This window comes from Toxorhynchites rutilus, chromosome 2, assembly GCF_029784135.1.
Source record: "Toxorhynchites rutilus septentrionalis strain SRP chromosome 2, ASM2978413v1, whole genome shotgun sequence".
Lineage (NCBI taxonomy): Eukaryota > Metazoa > Arthropoda > Insecta > Diptera > Culicidae > Toxorhynchites > Toxorhynchites rutilus.
Window position 1 is genome coordinate 165,192,938 of NC_073745.1, and position 21,724 is coordinate 165,214,661.

Genomic DNA, 21,724 nt, shown 5'->3' on the forward strand with positions numbered 1-21,724 from the left:
GCAACTCCGGATCGTCTCTCACTTTCCGAAGGATAGCTGCATACGATACTCCTGCTGACACTTCAACGATCAAAGCATCGCCCTTGATTCGCTCCACTCGAGGTCCGAGTTTCTTCTTTTCCTGCTCAACTTTTTTCTTCTTCTCCTTCTGTTTTTTGCGTTCTTCTGCCTGGTTATCGACAGTACGCCATTCACTGCTTTCACCTCCTTTCAGATCGTTCTTGGCCTTTTTCAGCTCTTCTTCTTCTCCTGGGGTGTCCCTCCTTCTCTTGTCCGATCGTGTGTTCAGAGGACCCTTCGGCGTCTCAAGTATCTCGACGGGTTTCTCATTCGCCTCGAGCAGAGCCTTTTCAGCACCCTCTGCTCTCATCTGCAGCTCCTTATGCTCGCGTTCAGCAACCATGACGACCGATCTGATGCTCGTCACCAGATGTTTTATTTTTAAGTGGACATTGTTTTTGTCCTTTACGAACTCGTAAAGTTCGTTGACCTTTTTCCTAACGTCCGTGATGCTGAGCCTCCCAAGTTGCCCTTCTTGGGATGCGCTTGAGGTCAGCGTAAACAACTGGCTCTGTACGGAGCCAAGATCTCCTTGGAATGCTTGGGCAGCAAACACTTCTTGTGGTTTCGTGTTGCTTGTACTCGTTGTGGCTACTCGAGTGACAGGTGACCTCAGCATTCGTCCGCTTCTCGCGAACACATTCTCCTCTCCATCGTTTGTTGGTGTGTTATTGCAACTATTCATATTTTTCTGGGTCCCAACTTCGGGCCGCTATCTCCGCTCGTTGTACATAGTCGCTACCAGTGATCCCATGGTTATCTATGCAAGCAGTGAGGCCATGCAGGGGTTGACACGGTCCTTCATGGGGACCGTGTTCAGAGCCAGATCAGCGCAAGTCAGGAATGTGACATCTGACGCCTAGTACCTAGTGCCTGGGCCTAGACGAGCATCGAACGTACCCGAAGACTTGCCAAGTTATTACCGGGACGGGGGCAACCGCACTATTAGCCCAAACGCCATTTCAGGACGGTGTAACCCTTCCTTACTCAGGGAACAGGATAGTACGACTGTCAGCCTTTAGCGTCGTGTTGAAATCGTTTCCGTATCGTGTCCGTTTTCTATGTCGTAATCAGGATCTTACTGGCGTCAATCCTGATGTGCTTGGCACTCCTTTCGTGGCTCCTGTACACGGTATTTCCCCCGTGCAATCTCCAATAGGCTTTACCGCGCCCTTACTCGCGTTGTCACCCGATTAGTCGCCTCATACGACAGGGACAGGGACCAAGACCCGAAGTGCTATTCTAGGCCCAGGGACTCTTCTTCTGGCTCGTAGACAGTTAGCGCGGAGGATGCTGAGTGTCTCGTTCCACCAGTAGGCTGGACGTCGTTCATTCGTCGGGTTCAGTCTTCTCGGCATCGCTGTATCGCATGCCCTCACCAATGTTCCTGTCAGCCCGTCGGCGCTCAGATTAAGAGTTCTGCTGTCTATGCGTAGTGCTTCGACGAAAAGCTCCTTGTCAAAAACCTTTGTCCTCCACTTCCGCTCAAAGGTTTTTGTATTCCGTACCGCTGCGGGATTCCGTTGGCCGACACTATACAGGATTGCCTGGTGGTCGCTGTGTGTGTATCCCTCCGACACTCTCCACTTCGTATTAGCCGCCAGTGATGGATTGCAGAAAGTTACATCGATGATGGATTCGCGGCCGTCCCTTCGAAAGGTGCTGCTAGTGCCTTCGTTCAGAAGTGTGACGTCTAGTTTTGCGAAGGCTTCTAGTAGGCTGTACCCCCTGGCGTTGGTGCATCTGCTTCCCCACTCCTCAGCCCAGGCGTTGAAGTCTCCTCCGATGATGACTGGTTTGCGGCCGCTGACCTTATCCGTGAGTACGTCCAACATCTCGTGAAACTGCTCCGCTGACCATCTTGGGGGTGCATAGCAACTACACATGAAGATTCCGTTGATTTTGACGAGCTTTCCACCACTTCTTGGATGGGGTACCTTCCCATCACTAGTATTGCAGCCATCCCTGCTTTATCCACCACCCATTTTCCGTTATCGCGAGGAACTCGGTACGGTTCTGCGATCATTGCAACGTCGCATTTAGTTTCAGTTGTTGACTGCCACAACAATTGCTGTGCTATGTCGCAATGATTGAGGTTGAGCTGGGTAACCTCCATTACTGCGAACCCGCAATCGCCTTTTTGTACGCCGGACATTTGAAGCTACCTGTGACGTGGTCGTTTCCGTCCTCCTCCTTGCACAACATGCACCTCGGTTGCTTTGTGCAGTCTCTAGCAACGTGACCTTCCGTCCCGCACTTCCTGCACAATTTCGATCTGTCAGGACCACCGCAGTTTTTCGCCTGGTGACCGAAGCCCATGCATTGAAAGCATCTCTCCATTTGCTTGGCCATACGAGGGGGAGCTTTCATCGGGCACACGGACCACCCCACTTTTATTTTACCCTTCTCCACCAGTTTATTTGCAGCTTGTTTCGAGAGCCGTATCGAGGCCGTTTGTGTCCCACCGTATGCCTTTCTCAGCCGGATTGTCATTGGCACATCGCCAAGGTCACATTGTGACTGTAACGCAGTTCTCAATTCCTCAACAGTCGTGATCTCGTCCAGATACCGGCACTCGATGGTTGATTCCTGAGAGAGAGCTCTTAACCGCTGGATCTTTTTTAAGCTCGAAGAGCATCTCGCCTTTCTGCGTGCGCCTAGTTTTCACGACGTTCTCGCCCAGTGTCTGCAACTCCGGATCGTCTCTCACTTTCCGAAGGATAGCTGCATACGATACTCCTGCTGACACTTCAACGATCAAAGCATCGCCCTTGATTCGCTCCACTCGAGGTCCGAGTTTCTTCTTTTCCTGCTCAACTTTTTTCTTCTTCTCCTTCTGTTTTTTGCGTTTTTCTGCCTGGTTATCGACAGTACGCCATTCACTGCTTTCACCTCCTTTCAGATCGTTCTTGGCCTTTTTCAGCTCTTCTTCTTCTCCTGGGGTGTCCCTCCTTCTCTTGTCCGATCGTGTGTTCAGAGGACCCTTCGGCGTCTCAAGTATCTCGACGGGTTTCTCATTCGCCTCGAGCAGAGCCTTTTCAGCACCCTCTGCTCTCATCTGCAGCTCCTTATGCTCGCGTTCAGCAACCATGACGACCGATCTGATGCTCGTCACCAGATGTTTTATTTTTAAGTGGACATTGTTTTTGTCCTTTACGAACTCGTAAAGTTCGTTGACCTTTTTCCTAACGTCCGTGATGCTGAGCCTCCCAAGTTGCCCTTCTTGGGATGCGCTTGAGGTCAGCGTAAACAACTGGCTCTGTACGGAGCCAAGATCTCCTTGGAATGCTTGGGCAGCAAACACTTCTTGTGGTTTCGTGTTGCTTGTACTCGTTGTGGCTACTCGAGTGACAGGTGACCTCAGCATTCGTCCGCTTCTCGCGAACACATTCTCCTCTCCATCGTTTGTTGGTGTGTTATTGCAACTATTCATATTTTTCTGGGTCCCAACTTCGGGCCGCTATCTCCGCTCGTTGTACATAGTCGCTACCAGTGATCCCATGGTTATCTATGCAAGCAGTGAGGCCATGCAGGGGTTGACACGGTCCTTCATGGGGACCGTGTTCAGAGCCAGATCAGCGCAAGTCAGGAATGTGACATCTGACGCCTAGTACCTAGTGCCTGGGCCTAGACGAGCATCGAACGTACCCGAAGACTTGCCAAGTTATTACCGGGACGGGGGCAACCGCACTATTAGCCCAAACGCCATTTCAGGACGGTGTAACCCTTCCTTACTCAGGGAACAGGATAGTACGACTGTCAGCCTTTAGCGTCGTGTTGAAATCGTTTCCGTATCGTGTCCGTTTTCTATGTCGTAATCAGGATCTTACTGGCGTCAATCCTGATGTGCTTGGCACTCCTTTCGTGGCTCCTGTACACGGTATTTCCCCCGTGCAATCTCCAATAGGCTTTACCGCGCCCTTACTCGCGTTGTCACCCGATTAGTCGCCTCATACGACAGGGACAGGGACCAAGACCCGAAGTGCTATTCTAGGCCGGCAACTCCACGGCATTGTGTGTGTGTGTGTGTGTGTGTGTGTGAATGCTTTTTTGAATTCGTTTGTTTTTACAGGCTCAGTTGTAAAGGTTTAAAGGGCCAAACTCTAATATGGTCGGTGTTAAGTCAGATCGGACCATGTGACATTTTTATGATTTCGAGAAAATGAATTTTTAAGTTGGTGCTATGATGGATTTTTGTTGAGCATTCAAAACCATTTCGATACGTCATTCCTGCTGTATGCAGGCTGCTGTAACTTTCCAACGAATTCCAGAAACATTTCTGAGAAAATACACTTCTCATAAATGCAATAAAAAAATCGATTTTTTCTACTTTCCAGACCAGTCCCCCCTTAACGCCGACCATATTATCACCTTCAAAGCAGAGCTGCATTTTTTCATCAAGTCACTGACAACTGACGAGCCACGTTAGTCACACCCTACTGACAAAAATGTTGGTCGAATGGTGACTGACGGAGAACGATGCAACACCATGCCTGTTACTGAGCTTCGTCAATACGTTTTGACCGACCAAGTAGGCGGTAAAATTGTCAGTATCGAATTGATGATTGTCGGAGACTGCATTTTATCTTCATCGAGCAACCGGTTCGATTATCGTTCCGGTTGTTGTTTCCGGTATTTACTGAAGTAAATACTATGTCGAACACGTGATAACGTGTGAGCAATAGCAAATCATTTAGGCAACGGAATATACAATTGACCAATGCTTGAAAAATATCTACATGCTGAAATAATGAAGAAATTTATCCCTTCGTTCAAATTTCTGCCCGAGATCAAAATTCACGTATTAGAAAGCCCGTTAGTTTCAGTACTCGAAGTTTTAGCATTTTGTATAAGAATGGTATTCAGGTAGCCCAACGTAAACTGACTGGCAACATGCTTTGGTGGTCAACACACTCTGACAAACTATTTAGTATCGAAGAGTGAGGAATTTGTTCTGCCGGTTTATATTTTGTTGCACGTCGTTTGGTGGTAATGTTGCAATGGTCGTCATAGTAGCCCAAATATATGCAGTGACAATGACAAATTGCAGCTCTGCTTCAAAGTAGGCCTTTTGTAAAGCAATGCACGTTTTTCAACGAACAATCTAGTCATCGAATCTCTTTCCATAGCTGTATTCAGGAACTAGCTGACCCGGCAAACTTCGTCCCGCCTAAAAATTGTTTTTCTGTTATCAATACCTTCAAATATTCACGTTTTCTCACTATGAGCAAGTTCATGGGTCCAATCGCAGAACTGTTCATTGATTGATTTTCTATTCGACCACGTTGAATTTACCTTTTACTATAAAATTCCTAATATTTCCAACAAAACTCATCATTATATCATTATATCAGATTATTTTCCGACACAATTCTCGTTCAAGATTTTTCAACCACTTGCAAATAACATGTTTCTCCGTTACATGGAATAAATGTTTTATACAGAAAATATAATAGAATAAAGACAGCTCTAGATCAGACAATTCCTTACTTGAGTTCTGCTCTTATCAACACACCCGGCGATCCTTTTTTTTGTATAGATAGAAGAAGAAATAAGAGTGCGTTTCATCACATTAAAACCCATTTCCAGTTTCGAACAAAGATAAATTTCGCTAGCGCAAACATCAAATGGACTAACAGCACTTGTCACTATATAATTGTAGAACATATGGGAATTCAATCTACCGAATTTTCCCTTTTTTCTTCAGAGTTTTCCGAAAATTTTTAATTGTCATGTTTGGTTGGAATATTTTTGGTTGAAATATGTGTAATATTTCTGTGGGACCCCCTCTCCATTTCAGAGGAGCGAGGGGTGTCATATCATCATAGAAACATTTCTCATACCCAAAAACCCTCACATCCCAAATTGTGCTTGATTAGTTCTCGAGTTATGCAGAAGTTTGTGTTTCGTTTGTATGACAACCCCCCTTAGAGAGCGGGAGGAGTGTCTAACCACCATAGAAATATTTATTGCATCCTAAAACCTCCACATGCCAAATTTGGTTTCATTTGCTTGATTAATTCTTGAGTAATGCAAAAATTTCGGTTTCATTTGTATGGCAGCCCCCCTTAGAGAGGGAAGTGGAGAGTCTAACCACTATAGAAACATTTATTGCATCCTAAAACCTGCCCCCTTAGAGAGGGGGGTGGAGAGTCTAACCACCCTAGAAACATTTATTGCACTGTAAAACCTCAATATGCCTATTTTGGTTTGATTTGTCTGAATTATTCTTGAGTAATGCAGAAATTTGTGTTTCATTTGTATGGCAGCCCCCCTTAGAGAGGGGAGTGGAGAGTCTAACCACCATAGAAACATTTATTGCACCTTAAAACCTCAATATGCCAAATTTGGTTTCATTTGCTTGAATAATTCTTGAGTAATGCAGAAATTTGTGTTTCATTTGTATGGCAGCCTTCCCTTAGAGAGGGAGATGGAGAGTCTAACCACCATAGACACATTTATTGCTCCCTAAAACCTCAATACGCCTAATTGTTTCATTTGCTTGAAAAATTCTTAAGTAATGCAGAAATTTGTGTTTCATTTGTATGGCAGCCATCCCTTAGAGAGGGGGGTGGAGAGTCTAAGCACCATAGAAACATTTATTGCACCCTAAAATCACAATATGCCTAATTTGGTTTGATTTGCCTGAATAATTCTTGAGTAATGCAGAAATTTGTGTTTCATTTGTATGGCAGCCCCTTCTTAGAGAGGGGGGAGGGGTCTCAAAACGTTGTTTTGAGGTAATTTAAGTTTCAGAGGAAATAGGAAAAAGTCAAACGGAGTGTACGGTGCTTGCTCAATCACATTCGTGCCATTTGTGGTTGTTAAACTGTTTTCTTAGCAGACCCGTTCTCAAAGATTTGGTTTTTTTATTTGGATCTGCTTTAGCTGAAAATAATTTTATTGTAAATTTTCTCTTTTAAGACGTATTTTTTTTACTTACAATTTTACAGTTTCTTCTTTTTAGTAATTACTAGAAGCGCAATTTACAAAATTAGGTTAGGTATGTGTTCTAGAAATAAGTTTTAATTAGTTTTACAATTTCTGTCTAGGCTAATCAAACTCACTTACTGTTGGAAATAAATACAAAATAATCCAACTATTATTTCTTCATCACTTATTTTCCTTTTCTGATTGTTTTAAATTTTAATTTTGATTAGGCAGTTTCAGTGATTCCGCTTTTCAGCACGAAGAGCAAAATTCTATGTTATGTTGTTTTTACGATACTGGTAATGACGTACCGACATTATCGGGTTATCCATAATATGTCGAACATTCAAGTGATCCCGGAACTACCTCACGTTGGACGACGAGTGGAACTCGACGTCACATTCCCCCACCCGTAAAGCCTTGTGATCGACTTCCGGTTTACCACCATCTACGACGTCGAGTAAGTCCAACTTCACCACTGGTCTTCGCAAGGTTCCACTTGTAGTCTGTACACAGGCTTGTCGAACGCGTCCATATTTTCCTTGAATGATCTTGACCACCTTTCCTCTGATCCACTGATTCCGCACGGTACTGTCCACGATCAGCACCAGATCCCCTTCTGTTATCTCCCTCACGTCTTCAAACCACTTCGACCATCTCGAAATCACTGGCAGATATTCTTTGATCCAACGCTTCCATATTGTATCCGACAGGTACTGAGTTAACTTCTATCCGCTATTCAACGTTGTGCGATAATCCATGGGCATTGTTGGGGGCTGCTTTACACCGCTTGAGGTCACCATGAGAAAATGGTTTGGGTCAAGGCTTCATGATCCGCCGATTCTAATGGTATGTACGTCAATGGTCTCGTATTTATCATCGCCTCCGCTTCAATCATAACCGTCATGAAAACCTCATCATCTGGTCGTCTCTGCATTTCCAAAATGGTTCCGATTGCCGTCTTTGCGAACCATTCGTTCCGAGTAGTAGTGTTGGTGAAGGTTGCAGCCAGATGGTTATTCCGTTCATCTATCTCCCGCTTTAGTTGGTTGTTCGCCCCGTGGAAGTTCGTCCCATTATCGCTGAAAATCTCAGCCGGTGCACCTCTTCGTGATACGAATCTTCTCACAGCCATAACACCAAAACACCATAACCATTTACCATAACAATAACCAGCCATAACCTTCGACAAGCTGTGGGCAATTTCTTAATGCACAGCGCGTATGGTCATGCAGGTGAACAATGCTATCCACAGCTTGACGTTGCTACGTCCTACCTTCACGAGCAATGGACCAAAATAGTCTATACCGACATAGGTGAATGGCCACACAAACGGAGTCAACCGTACTTTCGGGAGTGGTGCCATGGGTGATGGACGAGATTAGGCACGAGCAACGTTACACCAAACACAACGTTTCGAAGCTTCTGCAACAATTGATCTTAGCTTCGGAATATCGTAGAGTTGCCTCATCTCGTTGACAACTGTTTCACGGTTACAGTGACGGAAGCGACGATGAAATGAGTCGATAAGGAGAAAGGTGGTCGGATGTTTGCTGGGTAGAATAACCGGGTACTTGGTTCCATACGGTATCCATTCCGCATTTGCCAACCGATTGCGTTTGCGTATCACTCCGTTCTTATCCATGAATGGCCACAACCTGTAGATGGCACTGGATTTCGGTAGAATTCCATATCGAGCTTCCGGTTCTCCCATCGTCTTCTCCAGAATGGCTATTTTCGCTGAAAATACCTCCCCTTGTGCTTGTCTTCACAGAGATTGTTCTGCACGCATCAGTTCGTCTTGTGTCAGAACTCCGTAAACCAGCATTTGTTTCTGCTGCGAACGTTTAAGATTATTGATGAATCTATGTACATACGCCATGATTCTACGGAGCTTCTTCCACGTTCTGAACCTATTCGTTTCCACCAGTGGTTCCTGTACAGGATAATGTACATTACAAGTGATTATCTCCTCTTCTGTGAAAGCATCCATTTCATCATGTACCGTCCAGGATTCTTCCGGTATCCTCAGAAAATCTGGCCCACGAAACCATCGACTGTCAGAGTTGATATTTGGGCCTGAACCCCATTTTGTTGCATCATCCGACACGTTCAATGTCGATCCGATCTGCCTCCATTCACTAACATCTGTTGTCGCCAATATCTCCCCGATTCGGAACCCCACATACTGACTATATCGGCGCTGGTCTGATCTAGTCCAAGCGAGAACGGTGCTGGAATCGGACAACAAAACACGCTTTGTCACGGGAAGAGCATGCATGGATATCTCACTGTTGAGAAGACGAGATCCTAGGACAGCTGCTTGTATTCGAGACATGGAACAGTCAGTATCTTCAAGGGACCTTCGATTTTGCAGCTACCAGGCGAGCATCCGGGTCATGAAGAGTCTCATTACTGAAATAAACGGCACATGCATATGCCGATCTACTCGCGTCGACGAATACATGAACTTATAAAGAAGAAGAATTTTCCGGAACGGCTTCTGAAAAGTAGCATCTCAGGATTCGTAAGTAATTCAGATTCGGAACGAGAATAATCCAATTCTTCCACTGTGACCTCAGTTTCTCATTTATTTTGTCGTCCCATCCAATTCATACCCAATACGGACTCGATTTTCTCATTTTTCTCCGCTCGGATATCTTTCTCTTTCGCCGTTGAATTTTCTCCTACTTGTGCTGAAATGTCCGGAACTTTGGACCAGAAATTCCGGATTTCAAAACCTCCATACGCGTGAATTTTCTTCACCTTAATGCCGATTTTTACTGCTTCTTCCGCTGTTCCGAAACTGTCCAGATAATCATCAACGTAATGGCGATGAATGATGGCTGCTACTGCTCGTGGGAATTCAGTTTCGAGCCATTCTTTAGCTTTCAAATTTTTAATGTATTGAGCGCAGCTTGGTGAGCACGATGCCCCGAAGACTGCTATGTCCATGACGTAGGTCACCGGATTTTGTCCTGGATGATCCCTGAACAGGAATCCTAGAAGTTGCCGATCTTGAGTTCGTATGAAGAAGCGATGAAACATTTCCTTAATGTCTCCGGTTAGAGCAAAGCGGTAGAGTCGAAAGTTGCTAATGACGAACGGAAGACATGTTAGGAAATCAGGACCCTTTAACAACGCTGAGTTAACCCCTTCACGTATAACGTCGAACCACACTCGTGGCGATTAGACTGTGCCAGAACGTAGAACATCGAACCTCACTCGTCGTCTATCGATGTGAAATAGATACGTGTGATGATGCGGGACTGTTACGATCGCAAGTAAGATACACACACTCAGCAGAGTATCGAAACGACTCACTGTGCTCGTATTTGGGCCCTGTTGCTAGAAATCAAATCGTACGGCAAGTGGTTAAGAGAGACGCCGTTAGCCGCAGCAGCTGCATCCCAAATCAACCTCAACTTGGTTTCAATCCCTACTAGAAGATACCAGTATTGACCTGGTTTAGTAGATGATAATTCATGCTCCGAAGCTTTATGTGCATATCACTCGGCTTCACAATTCCGAATCTGCCGTCGAACTCGATCATATAGACCTCTCGAATGAACACATCCATGCCATCTCATAGCTGCTAGGAAAACTGAAGTTTTCCCACTTCCACAATAAACTCGTTTCAAAACCTCCTTTGACTCTTCGGGTAGTCGATTCTAATAGAATCCTCGCACGTTTATCTGCTTCGGATTCCAACGGAATAGAACGATGTGTTACCCCGATGTTATCCTGTGTGATGTAATCCCGAACTAGTTGTTTCAGTTCCTGCTCTGGATCGGTCCAACCTCCAACATGAAATCCACATACAACAGTAGAGTTTAGCTCTGACGCACATCCATAGATGCTCCATCCGATTCGGCTTTCAGCGGCTATTGGCTCCTCCCTCGATCCTTCTCTGATTTTCAACGGCACGGTGAGCTTCAAATTGTCCAACCGATCAAGAGTTTTGGCGATACGTTCGAGTAGTTCTGTAAGGGGAGGCCACGCAGATGGGGATATATTCTGGACATTTGGCTATAGTCCATAGTTTGCGTAGGAAGTAGCAGTCCGCCGACTGTACGTGCGTACCAGTATATAATGCTTCGAGTATCCACCGGAGATACCAGCACTGATTCGTCTAGATTTCGGTTCTCTACGCTTGATATTACCGGTCCATTGTAAGTTAAGTGGTTCCATAGTTACTGCTAAACCAAGTTAATTTGCAACCGAATCCTCCTATGTTATATGTGACCCTTCATCAACGAATGCAAAAAATTCACTTTGCAATTCTCCCCGTATAGCGTAACAGGTATAATTCTGAAGAGCGATCCACACATCGTCTTCAAATCGCTAAGATGACTTGTTGATATCGCTGCCTGCATGGTCGCGCTCGAAGAATGTAGGAAAGGGTGATGCTTTAGCTGGCAATCGTTCATACCGCCATTTTCCATGGTAATTCAAACAGGACCTGCATAGACCAAACTCCTATACCGCTTTCAGCCTTTCGTCGATATTCATCGATTTGAACTCGCTGCATTCTGATACTCTGTGTCATTCTTCTTTACAAACCGCGCACGTTTATTTTGGTGTTCTTCTACCTGGTATAATGTTGTTAATCAGTTTATTTAACGATGATACCGGTTCCGCATGATCCTGGACAAATGACCGCTGCTTGACCTTTGGTTTCATACATGGGAAGTCGTCCGCTACATTATAGGCAAGCTCAACGAAACCTGACATAATCCTTCCAAACATACAGAGATCCACATCTTGATTTTCACTTTTGATTGCGAACCATTTGAGACGATAATCAATAGGTAATTTCCCCACCAAACCATGTAACAATGAAGAATTGAATAGATGTGTCTGATATTCCACGTTCTTGAGATGTTGCACTAAGTTATCCACAGCCAGTCCGAACTCAATGATGCTTTCCAGATCGTTGGCTTTCAAGGATGGTAACTGCTGAACTCGTTCCGTCATGGATCGAATAAGTGTTTCCGGACGTCCGTACCGCATTCCTAAAGTTTTGATAACGTGTGGTACACCTGCGGGATAAAGCAATCGGCTTCGCACTGCTTCAAGAGCCAGTCCCTTCAGACATCGCTGAAAACGGATGAGATTTTCATGATCGGAGAATTCACAAGTTGTTGCAGAGCGCTGGAAGTTGCTTATCCATATTGAATCAGTGACACTGATGCCGTCACTCGCCTGGAACCTACTGAGATGCCTGCCGAATGAGCTGTATGTTTCCTTATCGCCATTTGTTGTCTTCGGAATTCGCTCTCGTCTGCCATCTTCTGCTCCAGTGTCACTTTCGCTTGGGCGATTCATCTCACTTCGATCGTCAACTCCTTCTCCCGTAGCTCCTCCTCAAGTTTTCGATGGAGATCCTTTAGCTTCATCTTTTCCGCTAAATACTCTTCTTTAATCCGTTGATGTTCCTCCAACGCTTTCAGCTTGAGTTCCAAACGAGCTCGTGTACTGGATATAACACTATCGTCCAGCGCATTGCTGCTTTGCAGGAATCTTCGGCCTTCGCCTTCGCGTCCAATTTAGAAGGGCACACGTCGAATACGGTGCGTTTTGGGTTGGTTTTGTTACCGTCGTCCTTCGGGACATCTTTACTACCATCCTTGCATGAGGGTTGGCAGGTGGGACAGTTCCATTTTCGATCCTTGACATTGGGACTGACTTTCGCACAGGAGTAATGGTGCCAAAACTGGCAAGAATCACATGCCACCATGTCGTCGTAATCATCGGGTTCGACACATAAAGCACAATTGCGTTGCACCTGCGAATCATTCTCGTTTTGCGCCATCGTCTAGAAGGAGTTGAATGTAAAATTCTAAAGAATGTTAAACTGTTTTCTTTTTGATTCCAAATGTCTTCAAATTGCATGAAACGTCGAGATCTACTGTCATCTCGAAACTGGGTTTTCTCGGAATACGAGGCAAAACGTATGGTTTTGGATGCCAATGATAATCGACATATCGATTTTTCATCCGGGACTCCCTAGAAAATGTTGGTTTGCACGTTAAAATACCCTCTGCAAAATATTGGCTCATATGGACTTCATTTACTATTGTCGCAGATCTCAAAATTTTAGTTTTTTGCAAATCGAAAAATCACCCAAGCTCCCCCCTTGGGGATTGGGGTTTTCAAAAAAAAGATTTTGGTGCCAAATGTCTTAGAATTGCATGAAACGTCGAGATTTACTGTTATCTCGAAAAAAAAATTTTCGTGGGAATCAACATTTTTAATCAAGTTCGCTTTGAAAATTCGAAATGGTCTTTTTCATTGGCACTCTAATGCGCATACATGTGTTTTTAATGTGGTTGTCATTTGTTGTTGTTTACCTTTTGCATTGTTGTGGATTGAGTCAATTGTTTATCGTCCATCACCAAATGTATCCGTCTAGTAGTTAATAAAGTTCGTTTTTATTTATTGTACCGTTCACGTTTCATTAACCCTGTCGTGTAACCGTCCGAGTGCAAGTCCCGAGGTCCCGCGGTACACACAACCGCGGTAGTCACAACTTTTTCCCATCTTTCTGGCAACTCACGGATCCCTTTGCGGAAATAATCGGTCGATTTGTCGGCTAACCACGAATCGATCCAATTTTTGAATCCATCAAAATTGGAGAAGTGCTGGTCAAAAGGTAGTAATCGGACGGAGCAATGTATGAAGAATACGGCGGGTAGAATAGGACCTCCCATTTCAGCGTTTCCAAGTATACGGTTTTGCGACATGCGGCCGAGCATTGTCGTGCTGCAAAATAACGTTATCGTGTCTTTGCTCGTATTGTGGCCGTTTTTCCTTCAGTGCACGGCTCAAACGCATCAATTGTCGTCGGTAGAGGTCCCCCGTAATGGTTTCATTCGGTTTAAGCAGTACACCACACCCAGCTGGTCCCATCAAATAGACAGCATAACCTTCTGGCCAAGAATATTCCGCGCGGCGATGTTGATGCATGGCTACCCCATACCCTATACGTTGCCCGACGTTCAGAATTGTCGTAATGGACCCACTTTTCATTGCTAGTAACGATTCGATGCAAAAATCCCTTTTTTTATGACGTGAAAAAACGACGTCTCGTGGCTTCAATTCATACGGCACCCAATGTCCTATCTTTCGGATCATTCCCACTGCTTTTAAATGATCGGATATGGTTTGCTGAGCTACTCCAAGTGTATCTGCAAGTTCTTGTTGCGTTTGTGACGGATCTTGATCGAGTAAAGCCTCCAATTCTTCATCTTCAAACTTATTTTGGCGGTCCGGAACGTTCTTCGTCTTCCAAGTCAAAATTACCACACAAAACTACTCTCATTCAAATTGACAGACTGAATGCTATATGAATGGAATTGATGAGTTGGGTAAAAATATTGTTAAGATCAAGTCATAACTAATATTCTTATCGTTATTTTGAAAAAACTGTAAATCTGTATGAAAACCAAAAAAATCTGTAATCTGTATCTACAGATTCTTGGTTTCAAAAAGTCTAAAAAATCTGTATAAATACATATTATTCTTTAGATATGGTAAACCTGACAACGCTTATCACGATGTCATTGTAGAACATGTAGGAATGCAATATATCATAATTATAATCTCTCTCTGTTTAAATGGATTACGGATCAAAATGTTTTTATTGTAATTTCGGAAACCCGTTGAATTAATACCAGCGGCAGCTAACGGGTTTTTGTTGTTATTTATTTACTTTGAATTAAAAGGATAAGGAGGCTATCACCTCTCAGAAGGTTTTAAAATGTAAATCTAAGTAGCTTATAAATACTTATAAATTAATATTATTTAATTATGCCTATGATTACGGATATATATTTTATAAAAGATAGAATTTACTCCTTCGTTGCCTCGTTGATAGTATTCTTGTCTGGAACATTGCACGTGGCGGACGGTATTAACCATATCACCAGGTGTTGTATGTAGCTTATGTTGGTTTCAATAGCAAATCAATAGCAAAGAAAATAAGTTGAGTTTATGATTATTTTTTTTAAATAATTGGGTTCTTCTTCTTCAATGGCACTAACCTTCCTAGAGGAACTTTGCCGTCTCAACGTAGTATTACTTGCGTCATTTTTATTAGTACTTAGTTGAGATTTCTATGCCAAATAACACGCCTTGAATGCATTCTGAGTGGCAAGCTCTAGAATACGCGTGATCACAGTGCAAGTCGGAGGAAATTTCTTTTGACGAAAAATTCCCCCGACCAGAACGGGAATCGAACCCGAACACCCGACATGTTAGTTATGACGCTAACCACTCGGCCAAGGGAGCACAAATAATTGGGTAAGCTAAGCTAATTAGAATGATGGAGGCGATCTGTCGTAAAGGGTGTGTCACATCAAATTGCATCACGGAAAAAACGCTGTAGAAATTCGCCCAGTCGACCGATCCTTTTGAAAATTTTAGACAGTAAAATAAAAACTATTAAACAACTTTTGGCATTTTCTTTTTATTCATACTTCGAGCCCAAGCCCGTATGCTCGCACCTTCCTCTTTACCCCGTCCATAAGGTTCTGTACAACGTCAGGTTGTAGTTTTTTTTGAACAGAAATCCATTTTCTCTTGAAGTCCGCCTCCGATTTGACAACTTTTGGGTTCTTCCGAAGGGTCTTCTTCATGATCGCCCAATATTTCTCTATTGGGCGAAGCTCCGGCGCGTTGGGCGGGTTCATTTCCTTTGGCACGAAGGTGACCCCGTTGGCTTCGTACCACTCCAACATGTCCTTTGAATAGTGGCACGAAGCGAGATCCGGCCAGAAGATGGTCGGGCCCTCGTACTGCTTCAATAGTGGTAGTAAGCGCTTCTGTAGGCACTCCTTAAGGTACACCTGCCCGTTTACCGTGCCGGTCATCACGAAGGGGCGCTTCGCTTTCCGCAAGAGCAGATCGCTTGCCACACCATGTACTTTTTGGCAAACTTGGATAGTTTCTGCTTGCGAATCTCCTCCGGAACGCTGAATTTGTCCTCTGCGGAGAAGAACAACAGGCCCGGCAGCTGACGAAAGTCCGCTTTGACGTAGGTTTCGTCGTCCATTACCAGGCAATGCGGGTTCGTCAGCATTTTGGTGTACAGTTTCCGGGCTCGCGTCTTCCCCACCATGTTTTGCCTTTCGTCGCGGTTAGGAGCCTTCTGAACCTTGTATGTACGCAGGCCCTCCCGCTGCTTAGTCCGCTGGACGAATGAACTTGACAAATTCAGCTTATTGGCGACATCCCGGACCGAACTTCTCGGATCACGTCTAAACTGCTTAACTACGCGCTTGTGATCTTTTTCACTGACGGAGCATCCATTTTTGCCGTTCTTCACCTTCCGGTCGATGGTTAGGTTCTCGAAGTATCGTTTTAGTACTCTGCTGACCGTGGATTGGACGATTCCCAGCATCTTACCGATGTCCCGATGTGACAACTTCGGATTCTCGAAATGAGTGCACAGGATTAATTCACGACGCTCTTTTTCGTTCGACGACATTTTTCCAAATTTACGAAAAATTCACAGTGAAGCATGGCCAACGTGATCTATACACTCTTATCTGATTATAAGCGAAAGCTGAAGATATAATTCCTAAAAATTAAATTTCTACATCGTTTTTTCCGTGATGCAATTTGATGTGACACACCCTTTAGTTGTTAACATCCATATCTCTCACGTTAAAGGTCAAGAGTTCAATTCTCACTCCCAACATTCTTTCAACGGAATAATTCCGTTGGTTCAAGTGACGAACCAGCCAAAGGCTGAAAGTCACTATAATACAGCAATAAAAATATAAGTTGAATGATAAAATTATGTCTGATTAAAAAAGAAGAATGGTACCCCTATTCTGCATCCTGTCGTAAAGTACTTATACTTCAAAAATATTATTCATTCATTTCTTTGCAGTAATCACAAATAGGAAACAGAACCAAATTTACTCAAATATGAAGAAAGCAACTAATCAACAGATACGCAAGCCGCGTATATCTACCAACCATAACCAACCAGATCCAAATAAACAGGAATCACATGGAGAAAAAACTAAGAAACCAAATTCAAATCTAGTGCTTAAAACTGGAGAACAACGTAGCATGTCAAACATATCTACAGTACAAGATAATATGAAGAAAATCAAATCGAACAGTGTGAGCAAGGCGAACAAACAGATCAAGCCAATTATATCAGACGTAATGAAAAACAAGAAACCCCTCCTTGTTTCATCCACTAATAGAATTCGAAGTACAATACAACCTGTAAAAACCAATGTAACAGTGTTTTCTCCACCAAGTAGTAGGAAAGTGCCTAAACTCATAATTGAGAAGCCAAATATATCTGGAACTCGCAATCGAACTCAAACAAGAACTCTGAGGAGTGACGAGGTTACGAAACTAGACAATATTCCGAAAATACCGGATATATCAACAGATACTGAACTTCGACCATCAGTATCATTTGAAATCGATGTACACACTAAAATACAAAAATCGCCTATAAGTGTTAAAAACACACCAGATGATGACAATGCTTATCAATATGAATCGGAGTTTGAATCCTACGAATCTGATTTCGAATCAGGATCATCAAACCGATCTTCCCTTTCAAGATCAATTGTATCATCTCAAGACACCAGTACAACAGATTCAACATCGTCAAACGAGTCTTCATCTTCAGATTCAGAGGCATTCTCCAGTTCAGAAAGGGAAACCACAATCATTCCGCAGAATAGAGAGCTGCAGTTAGATTCAGGAAATTATGACATGAAGCTTCGACCAACTCTTATATCGCAAAATATGTTCCGAACAGTGACGAAGGAAAATGATAATCAACCTGACTCCGGAATGAACAGTGGAATGTTCGAAGCGCAATCGTACACTTACGGAAATAAATTCATTCAGAAACGTCATACAGATATACTTGACAAAATTACATTGAACACCATGGTTTTTGAACTTTATGAAGAACAGCCATATCAGTGTGAATATGTTTTCGAAATGTTCGGAAAAATTAAAGGTGTACATAACCACAGTCAAACAGGAACACCAACGTTTACATCTGAAGTTCAAACAGATACACTTTATCAAAGAACATGCTGGGTACAGAATCCTCCAGAACCTACCATCGCTTTTCTTTCTAATCGCAATTCAAATCGTGATAAATATCTGAACGAAAAACATGGTGTTGGTCATGAATCCTCCTCTCTGGAACCTTGTTCATCAACTGAAGATGATATATTCTCTACTTTTATTCAAAGACTTGAAACTAATACAACCATCAAAACCCACATTGAAAACCGAAAGAATAAATTTGTTGTAAAGTTGGAAAAATTGACTTCATTTTTGCAAAAATCGTCTGCGACTGTTGAGAACACAATAAATCGAAAACAAAAGCGCACCTCTCAATATCTCAATTCAACAGCCAATTCTAAAATGATGAGCTGGAGCGAGCATGAACTTTTGAACGAAGCTGCCGTTATATCAGTACATACTCATCCAGGTTCTCGGCACATCTTGATAACGTCACATCAATGCAATATGGAGAAATCTTATCATCGATTTACCATATGCGTATGGGACACAAGAAGCTGTGATGTACCCGAAGCGGTGCTATCATGCTGGGAAAATATTACATGTGCAGAGCAAGTAGGTTCAGCGACCGTTGCCGGTTCAGTCAATGGGTATGTTAGAAATAAATAATAACAATAAGCAGTTTTCAAATATTGTAATTTTTAGGACATTGTTTATTTGGGATTTCCAACAACCAGATTTTGGCACACCCTGCCAATTACTGTGTCCAATGAAAGCTGGTTCTTCACAAGTATCTGAATATGGTGGAATTACTGCAATAAGAGTAGTCAAGAATGTCATTAGTTCAAGGGACAATCAAAATGATCAGGTGAGCATTCGACATTCAACAACTATATGTTATCTCAACCTATTGTTCAAACTCTAGATTCTGACACTTTACGAAAACAGTGTATTAGTCACGTGGATGTTAACGAAGTGTAGTCAAATAGATTATGACACCGGACACAGTCAGAATTTTAGTGTCTTGTTTCATAATACAAGGTTCAAACTCATTCAGAAAACTGTTCTAGAATTGGTTCCATTCCTACAGCGATCGATCACTACATCAGCAACATCCAGAATCTGTAATGAACCTCACGATTATGCTATGAGAAATAGAATATTATCAAACCCTTTACAATCGGAATATTCTCATAGCGAAATGTTTGTTCATCAAGGTAAAGCAATCATTTTGTCGGGCAATCACATAACGATAGTCAATTGCTTGGAACAAAAATGTTCGTTAATATTAAAAAATCAAGGTAAGTATTTTCTAATGACACATTACATATAATACACTGCGTTTCACAACTATAGAACCACTAATTTTTTTCTGAGTTTCCTAAGATATGTAAGAAGTCGGTTGAATTGGAGTATATAGTGTAGGATATAATAACTATCTTTATTAAGAAGACTGGCCATTTGAACTTTATTGTTGTGTTCAGGCGTGAAATATTCAAAAAACTAAAATTCCAGTGTTTCATAACTATAGAATCTGTGGAGGGGATCTGGCGTAGTTGTAACATCCATACCTCTCACGCAGAGATCACGAGTTCGATTCTCACTCCCGACATTCTTCCAAAAATGGAAGTAAAAGTGACGAACCAGCCGAAATGTATTGAAAGTCACTATAATAGAGAAAAAAAACTATAGAATCTGATGGAAAAACTCTCACTCATTTACAAAATTCATGTCAATTTCACATGAATTACAATAAATTTCTAATTCGTAGGTCATCAATCAGTTCAAATAACCCATTCGAGGTGGTTTTGACCAAGCTGCGCCATGTTGTAATGTGTATCTCATTCTCGTTTAAGCACTTCAAATCACTCATACTGCTTGTAAGCTGCATCTACTATTCGTACCTATTCGTAAACGAGCAGTACACAGTATGTTCAATAAATAAGGGGACTTTTTATTTAAATCATGGAACACGTAACGCCATCTGTTGAACGTTGATAAAATTAAAAAGGTAAAGGTCTCAAACAAAATGTAATGTTTGCTCTTTGTTCCATTGTATTTTTACGACACAAGCACAAAACATATTGTCATTAAAAAGGGTATAACTTTTTAACCTGTCAACCGATTTACATAAAGTTGGCTGCGATTCCATTACCTTTGTAATTTTATCAACTTTCAACAGATGGCTACGTGGTTACGTGTTCCATGATTTGAATAAAAAGTCCCCTTATTTATTGAACATACTGTGTATCCTCTACGTAGAACGAGATACACACTACAACATGGCGCAGTTTGATCAAAACCACCTCGAATGGGTTATTTCAACAGCTTGAGAACTAATTATTACCTCCAAATTAGAAACTTATTGTAATTCATGTGAATTCATGACGTTTATTTTGTGAAGGAGTGGGAGTTTTTCCATCTCATATAGTTATGAAACACTACAATTTTTGTTTTTTTTTATATTTCGCGCCTGAAAACAACAATAAAGTTCAAATGGCCAGTCTTTTAAATGAAGATAGTTATTATATCCTACACTATATACTTCAATTCAACCGACTTCTTACATATCTCTGGAAACTCGGAAAAAAATAGTGATTCTATAGTTATGAAGCACAGTGTATCTTGATTTCACTGTTTTGTAGGTATAATGGCACGTTCCAAGCAGCACCCGGACAAAACAGAATTGATTTTTAGTTTATCGCTCGATAATACTCTAAAAGTGGTCAAAATACCTGGAATTAAAACCATAAGTACACGTGAGAATTCGACAAAAACACATACTACGAACGGCAGTTATGTTAAATCAAAAGTTAATACTGCATTGAGCAACAAATCATGTGCTATTCAGAACATTGTTGAGAAAGAGCGTGAATTGTATTGCAATAGTAATGTACTCCACGCCGCTCTTCATACAGAATTGAGTTCTAACGGCAGTAGTAATAACCAAAACGATCGACATAACGTTGTGGGAACAGAAAAAATGCGTTTCCATCATAACCAAATGTTTTATCAGAAACACTGGGATGTACTCAATAAAAGTATATTTTTTCTCGAAAAAGATATACTCTGCGTCGAAATCGAGAATAAGATAAAGATAATAAGTCTAACAAGTGGACGTAATGATAGCTTGTTTGACTACGTTAATATTGACCTCGACAGTCATAGATTAGTTGGAACCCTCAACAAACGAGTGGTAAATGTTCTCCTGCATTCATTCTTACTTATCTACAGCAACTGCTCCTCTGTTACAGGTAACGATTGCAAATGGACGTATCTTTCTACACGACATAAATCGATAGGTATCAATAAATCTAGTACCAGCGAGATTCGGTACTGGTATTGCAGGTCATCCACCAAACAACGAACAACGCATCAGAGAAAGTCACAACGAAAGATTAGAAGCATAAATGGCACATGAATTTGCAAGACTTTCAAGCCCGTGTTTTCGGTATTGTAGCTCCGTGTGCTGAAAATAAGGTTAGGCCACAATCAGAGATACGGCAACATACACGGACTGGGGAACTATTTACGAGTCGCGCATTACTAAAAAATCGCACTTGAAGAAACACATGGTTGTAATGGAGTATCTAAAGTGTAACTAATGAATAAGTATCTGCAATAACAGTTTTAGCAGTGCACTTGATTTGTAAATAAATAAATAGGTAGCCAAACAAATTAATCCAGTTTCTTGTAGCCTAAAAGAACTTGCCCTTAT

The 21,724-nt window shown here is 42.4% G+C and overlaps 1 protein-coding gene across 2 annotated transcripts in view; it reads left to right on the forward strand.

Annotated features, from left to right (window-relative positions):
- LOC129767200 (uncharacterized) overlaps positions 1 to 21,655 on the forward strand; it is a 71,399-nt gene extending 49,744 nt beyond the window's left edge. For both annotated transcript variants that reach the window (XM_055767841.1, XM_055767840.1), the window contains 5 exons: positions 16,889 to 18,656; positions 18,712 to 18,874; positions 18,932 to 19,307; positions 20,652 to 21,202; positions 21,261 to 21,655. In XM_055767841.1, coding sequence (XP_055623816.1) covers positions 16,927 to 18,656; positions 18,712 to 18,874; positions 18,932 to 19,307; positions 20,652 to 21,202; positions 21,261 to 21,308 — 2,868 coding nt within the window. In that variant the 5' untranslated portion in view covers positions 16,889 to 16,926 and the 3' untranslated portion in view covers positions 21,309 to 21,655. The remainder of the gene's footprint in view (positions 1 to 16,888; positions 18,657 to 18,711; positions 18,875 to 18,931; positions 19,308 to 20,651; positions 21,203 to 21,260) is intronic.
- The last annotated feature ends 69 nt before the right edge of the window (positions 21,656 to 21,724 follow it).